This window comes from Nicotiana attenuata, unplaced genomic scaffold, assembly GCF_001879085.1.
Source record: "Nicotiana attenuata strain UT unplaced genomic scaffold, NIATTr2, whole genome shotgun sequence".
Taxonomy (NCBI): domain Eukaryota; kingdom Viridiplantae; phylum Streptophyta; class Magnoliopsida; order Solanales; family Solanaceae; genus Nicotiana; species Nicotiana attenuata.
This window is the reverse complement of record NW_017675938.1, coordinates 41,366-48,387: the sequence shown is the minus strand read 5'-3', so window position 1 is coordinate 48,387 and position 7,022 is coordinate 41,366. Positions and strand designations below refer to the sequence as shown.

General features: G+C 37.1%; 2 protein-coding genes across 2 annotated transcripts; both read right to left on the bottom strand.

Annotated features, from left to right (window-relative positions):
* Nucleotides 1-425: 425 nt before the first annotated feature.
* LOC109220595 (uncharacterized mitochondrial protein AtMg00810-like) lies at nucleotides 426-1,142 on the bottom strand. The gene has a single exon (XM_019385054.1). The coding sequence runs from the start codon at nucleotides 1,140-1,142 to the stop codon at nucleotides 426-428; it is 717 nt and encodes a 238-aa protein (XP_019240599.1).
* LOC109220594 lies at nucleotides 1,143-4,068 on the bottom strand. Its single transcript, XM_019385053.1, has 3 exons — nucleotides 2,274-4,068; nucleotides 1,780-2,138; nucleotides 1,143-1,310 (listed from the first exon to the last, which is right to left on the bottom strand). Exons 1-3 carry the CDS (start codon nucleotides 4,066-4,068, stop codon nucleotides 1,143-1,145), a joined length of 2,322 nt encoding a protein of 773 aa, XP_019240598.1.
* Nucleotides 4,069-7,022: the final 2,954 nt, after the last annotated feature.

Sequence of the window (7,022 nt, the reverse complement as noted above, 5' to 3'; positions counted from 1 at the left end):
GTTAAAAGATTCTATTTGCACACTTTAACCCCTAAACTAATGTATTATCTATGTTAGTTCAATACTCCCCTCATGCTAAAGGGGAGAAAAAAATTCTTCACTCCTAGCTTGCCAAGTAGATGATCATGTTGAGTTCTACCCAGCCCTTTAGTTAGAATGTATGCAACCTGCTCCTTAGTGTTGACATGCATAGTTTTGATAGATCCAGCTTTCACCTTTTCTCTAATAAAATGACAATCGATGTCTATGTGTTTTGTACGCTCGTGGAACATAGGATTGGCTGCAATTTGTATTGCTGCCTTACTATCACACATCAAGGTGACTGGCCTCTTAATCTCAAAGCCCAGTTCATTGAACAAGCCTGTCAGCCACACTATCTCTGCCGTTGCTGAAGCCATGCTTGGAAATTCTTCTTCTGCTGAGCTTCATGCAACAATTTCTTGTTTCTTCGACTTCCAAGAAATCAAGGCATCACCACAGAATACTAGATACGTCGTAACAGACATTCTTGTGTGCAAACATGCACCCCGGTCTGCATCACAATATGCTAATAGTTGTCCATCTCCTTCTGCCGGTAATAACAGACCTTGGACTGGAGAAGTCTTAATATACCTCACCACTCTGGTGGCAGCATCTAGATGTGATTGTTTAGGAGCATGCATGAATTGACTAAGTGTTTGTACGTCATAAGAGATATCTGGTCGAGTCATTGTCAGGTATAGCAGTCTGCCAACAAGCCTTTGATACACACTTGCATCTCTCAAAACAGGATCATTATCAGCAGCAGGTGTTATTGCTTTGTCAAACTCCATAGTAGTTAACTTCTGATTGACTTCTAGAGGGGTACTAGTTGTTTTTGATCCTGCTAGACCAAGTTCAGCTATCAACTCTAAAGCATATTTTCTTTGGCTCATATATATGCCTTTAGAGGATCTTGCAAATTCAATCCCAAGGAAGAACTTCAGCTCCCCCAGGTCTTTCATTTTGAAGAATTTCTGTAAATCTGCTCTAGTTTTATCAATAAACATAACATCACTACCAGTGACTAACAAGTCATCTACATAGATGAGAACTAGCACTTGACTACAACCTTTTCTTTTACTGAAGAGAGAGTAATCATAGTGACTTTGTGTGAAACCCATTTAATGCAAGGCATCTGTGAGCTTAAGATTCCATTTCCTGGAAGCCTGTTTGAGTCCGTATATGGACTTGTGAAGTCTGCAAACAGAATATGAATGCTCCCCCTGCCTTGCAGTGGTATGAGAGAAACCGGGAGGAATGGTCATGTATACTTCCTCCAAGAGATCACCCTGAAGGAAGGCATTATGAACATCCATTTAGTAGATAAGCCAACCATGATGTGCAGCTAGGGCAATGATGGTCCTGATTGTGACCATTTTTGCTACAGGTGAAAAAGTTTCTGTATAATCCAACACCTCTTGTTGTGTGCATCCCTTAGCCACAAGTAGGGCCTTATATCTTTCAGCCTCTCCATTAGCTTTATGTTTGATCTTGAACACCCGTTTACATCCAATGGGGTTCTTTCTAGGAGGTAAAGGAACTATGCTCTAAGTGTCGTTGTCTTCCAAGGCTTGAAGTTCTTGATGCATTGCTGACACCCATTTAGGATCCTTAGCTGCTTCTGAGAATGAACTAAGTTCAATCTCTACTGAATAAGCTGCAAGACATTGACTTTAGGCAGGCTTCAATGCTTGATAACTAATAGAATTAGCAATAGGATAATTTCAAGGCTTGCTTTTTTTTAGCATTTTGGCCAACCACATAATCATTCATCCATATAGGAGGCCTAGAAGGCCTAGTGGATTTTCTGATCTTAGCAGCTGTTAAGTCATCAGCAACAGATGAAGGAAGAACCTCAGGGAATGGAACTACAGTAGTGTGATGGGAAGGATTGCTTGGAAACTCATCTGGAAATAGAAGATCATCAGGACATGTAGAACTGCCTTGAAGATCTTCAGTGAGTGGAATATATGGTGGAGTGAGAGCAACAGTTGGAATATGTAGTGGAGTGCCTTGAAGATCATCCTGGTGTGCCAAGTCAGATGATGAAGTGTCTTGTGATGTGATGGAATGGTGAGGTAGAGGCAACACAAGATCATCAGAGTCAGAATCATAGGCTGGAGTTACAATAGGAAGTTATTGATCCTTCATGGGGCTGTTCATGTGTTGGAGAAAAGGAAACACATCTTCCTTGAAGACAACATCCCTGCTCACAAAAGGGCAGTTATTGTGCAAGTCATAGAGTATGTAACCCTTTTGCACCAATGAGTACCCCAAGAATATAGCTGGTACTGCTCTAGGTGAGAATTTGTGTTGTCTTTTAAGATTTGCAACATAGGTCAGGCGACCAAACACCATGAGATGATCTAAGGTGACATTTTTGTGGAATACTAGCTCAAAAGGTAATTTACCAGACAAAATTCTAGAAGGAACTCTGTTGATCAAATAAACAGCTATTAAAACACACTCACCCCAGAATTTTAAAGGCAATTCATCTTGGAATCTCAAGGCTCGTGTAGTATCCAAAATGTACCTATGCCTTCTTTTAACAATTCCATTTTGTTGAGGAGTGTATGGGTAGGAGCTTTGATGCACTATTCCTTCAGATTGCAATAGGGCTGTCAACTGCTTGTGAAAAAGCTCTCCTCCATTATCTGTTCTTAGTGTTTTAGGAGTAGTGGAGAATTTATTTCTTAGTAGTGAAATAAAGTGTCTCAAAACCACAACTGATTCATCTTTTGTGTTCATGAGGCAGATCCATGTATACCTACTGAAATCATTAACAAGAGTCAGAAAATATCTCTTACCATCAAAAGTTGGAACCTTCAAGGGTCCCCATACATCAGCATGTATAAGGTCACCAAAGACATCACATCTACTGTTGCTAATAGGAAAAGGTAATCTTGTTTGCTTTGCTAAAGGACATACTGGACAGTGTTCTTTATAGTCAACAAATGTCTTGTTGTGAAAAGCTGGTAATCTCTTCAAAGAATCTAAAGGAATGTGACCTAGTATTTTATGCCACAAAGAGCTATTTATTCTATTTATTACTAAAGCGAAAGTAATAAAACCAATTGGCAACTTGAGATTTGAGTTTTGCTTGAGATACAACACATAGAGTCCTTCCTCCAGCTTACCAATCCCCTTCACCTTCCCATTGCAAATGTCCTGGAAGACACACCAAGAAGGAAAGAAGGCAATGAAGCATCCAATGTCCCTTGTAAGTTGTGAAACAGACAGTAAATTGTACCTAAACTGTGGCACATACATGACAATTTTAATTGGTAAACCATTGAGAATGCTAGAGGATCCTAGGTGCGTAATCCTAATAGTTTCAGCAGTTGGCAGCTGCACTTTCCTACCTTCTCCTTTAGGTATCTCAATAAAGTCAGTGAAGAAATCCAAACTAGATAACATATGGTTAGTGGCATCTGAGTCTATGATCCACCTATCCTGCTTAGCTTTACTTAGGAGTGATAATGGTATACCTGTGACCTTGGCATGAGCTGCTGTTTCAACAGGTGTTGTGTTCTGGTTTAGCAGTTGAAGTAGTTGTTTATACTGCTGCTCTGTGAAGAAGTTCCTTGTAGTTTCTATTCCAGAACTTCCTTGGTCTGTTGGTCCTTTTGAATAGTCAACCTTTGCATTGTGTGCTGCTGCCATGTTTCTTCCAAAGGTTTTCTTCTTTGGCTTGTAGTCAGGTGGATAACCTACCAACTTGTAACAAACATCTTTTGTGTGTCCTTTTAATTTGCAATAATCACATAATACCTGAGCTTTCTGCTTGTAGCCACTAGGAAAACCTTGTCCTGAGTTGTATGCCATAGCTGCTGCTCCTATCTCCAAGCCACTAATATTCACTGTCTTTGCTCGTTGACTCTCATCCTGAACTACCATTCCATAGGCCTCATTGATAGTAGGTGTAGGAATCATAAGCGTGATTTGGCCTTTTGCTTGGGCAAATGACTCGTTCAGGCCACTCAGAAATGCACCAAATGCTGATGTTGAATGTGCTTTAGAAACACCTTCGATTCTGGACATGGACATGATGGAGTAGGGGCCCTAGCATCATACTCATCCCACAGATCCTTGAGCTTAGAATAATAGGTTGATACATGTGATAATCCTTGCATTACGGCACCAATTTCTTGAAGTAAATTGTAAATCCGCGATATGTTCCTTTTATCGAATCTCTCCTTCAAATCCTTCCACACATTGTGTGCAGAGGATCCAAACCACACTGCTATATAACTCATTTGTTATTGCATTCATAATCCACGACAAAACAAAGGCATTGCACCTCTCTCATTGATCATGAAGATTTGTCCTAAAATTCTCCTTGCGACAAGTGCCGTCAATAAATCCGATTATGTTCTTCGTTAAAAGTCCAATTCTCATGGATCGACACCACAAATTGTAATTTTTAGTGCCTAATAGTTTGGATTCAATCAGATGTTCACCTGGCGAATCTGAAGGTCGCAAATACAGAGGATGATTGTGACTTAGCACTGTGTCACCACTCGTTGCTTCTTCAATCGCTATTATACTCTGAGTTGAGAGAAATAACAAACCCTAGCTCTAAAATTGAGTGTGTCAATGGATAAGAACACTGAACCGGAGATCGAAATCAGTTGCCGGAGCTCAATCGGAAGGCTCTGATACCATATTGAGCAGTCAGCTAAGAAGAGTAAGAGTACATGCAGGTAATTGGATGGTTCTAGAAGAGCAAGTGAGAGAGAGATGGAGCTCAAAGTGGAGCCATTTTTATATATCTGCAAAGAAGAAAATGTACCGATATGTTCTAACTGAAGAAGCTAACTTCTATATATACTGATAACTAACTAACCGACTAAAAGGAGATTAAGTTACAAGATTCTATTTGTATACTTTAACCCCTAAACTAATGTAATATCAATGTTGGTTCAATAAGTAGTGGAGAATTAAAAGCAGAAGTGAAGAGGCAAATTAAGGGTGATCGCAATTAATTAGGAGAAAAAGGAAGTTAAATAAAATCATTACATTTTTCTTTTTGGTAATAAAAGCATATTATCATAATAGTTAAGGAAGCGTCACAAATTGTTTGGAGTGTGCACAATATATTATATATGTGATTTTGATTTCAAGTACATACACATGATTTGAGCAGGATTCAGTAGATGCTATCGCACTTGTAGATATCATCTGCCATTAGCATCCAGACCAGAAACAAGTAGTAGGTTCATAGGATGAGGAGAATTTGGAAAGAGGTAGGCTGAGGCTAGCGTCCAGCATTCAGCAGCCGTTTCAGCCGCGTGCTTCATCTGTGGTCCAAACCTCAACTTCTAGTCCTCAAAAATTGCGTTAGTACTTTCTCATTTACAGCATACAAAAATATGCACAGTGGTCTAACGTGGGTTTGGCCGATAAAAATTTATTTGCAGAACATATTTTTATATCAAATTAATCAATACAAAATATTATAAGTGTTTTACGTGTTTTACGTACACACGATTTATCCAATGTAAGTAAATTATTACTGTATAGTATCTTTATTTGGAAGTATATTCTCCTAATTTTTTAGACATAAAGTTATTTTTGTATTATTTCTTCTAATAATTCTTTTTCTATTGATAATGTTATTAATCCATTTAGTATCTCTTTAGACATTGTTGATCATAATTAAGATTTTTAATCAATTTTAATTTTGATTTTCTTTTTGTACAACTGTTACATGAACTATTAACATTAGTTTATAAAAAATATAAGAAAAGAATCACGTCTTTTTATCTGATTGAATATACTATTAAAATTTTATCTTCTACTTGTACTATTTTTATTAACGTTTTAATTCAAAAAATAAGACTAAACCATCATCGAGGTTAACACAATATTTTTTAAAATTCTCATCATCTATTGACCTTAATCTTTTACCACTAAATAGAAAACCACAAATATTTTCATACGCTTCGAATTATTCAATCTTAACCATATATATATATATATATACTAAAATTAAAAATTTATACTTTTTATTTTAAAATACTCAATTCAAAAAAAAATATTAATTCATAAACTTATTACTAGTGAAAATGGGGTCCCCAAAAATTGGGGGGTGGGAGGTGGGGGTGGGGGTTAAGCCGTGGCTTTACCTGCCTCACCCTTCAGCCAATACTAATCTATATTATATTAAAAGGAGGGTAGAGAAGAATGAGATTATGCCTAGTAGCATATGAACGTTTGCTCGTGCCCGAGCAAAGTACACAAAATAAAATAGCGGCCAATTTCTTAAAGTAAAATTATGAATACTTTCGGCAAACAAGAATATAATCAAGATCAATCCACGAGTTCAAATAATATCTAATCGTACTCATGTACATTTATTAAGAACCAAAATTATAAATATTTTTTATGCCATGTTCTCTCACCAAATATAGTGAAATTCCATAGATCACAATATATCAATAAAAAACAAAGAAGGATGTTGGAAAATTCGCTCACACTTAACAAAAAAAGTAACTCAAGCTACAGAAAATTTTCATAATCTTGACTATCATGGGGTTCTCCACTAATATAAGAGCCTTTGGATTGAGATTATATAGGGCTTTAATAAGGTTGTAATGTAGGTGTCATGGACAAGTAAGATACATATGAATAAAGTGACTCAAGTATCTTACGAGCACCACAATATTTTTAACAATTAAACACCGTTGTCCTCCTTCTTTCTAAAACAAATCAACCACCTTATTTTTCATTATTTTTTCTTTCTCAAGCCTTTCATTGTTTCTTATTTTCTTTATGAATTCTCTCTCTCTGTCTCTCTCTCTCTCTCTCATAACCAACAATTTATTTCTTTTATAGTCACATGACATCAATTAGTAAATCCAACAATTATCCTTTTATTTCTTCCTTCCACTACTACTCACTCACCCTTCCTAACAAATACTCATATATGTATTTGTTATTATGGGACTTGCTGGGGTGGTTGGTTTGGTTTCAGAGAGGTTTTGAAGTGAACTAGGACA

Coding starts and splice junctions, on each gene's coding strand:
- LOC109220594 (XM_019385053.1), bottom strand. CDS start 4,068: ATGTCCATGTCCAGAATCGAAGGTGTTTCTAAAGCACATTCAACATCA. Junction 2,139..2,273: donor GTACTCATTGGTGCAAAAGG/GTTACATACTCT, acceptor TTGTAACTCCAG/CCTATGATTCTGACTCTGAT. Junction 1,311..1,779: donor TATGGATGAATGATTATGTG/GTTGGCCAAAAT, acceptor GCCTTCCTTCAG/GGTGATCTCTTGGAGGAAGT.
- LOC109220595 (XM_019385054.1), bottom strand. CDS start 1,142: ATGGGTTTCACACAAAGTCACTATGATTACTCTCTCTTCAGTAAAAGA.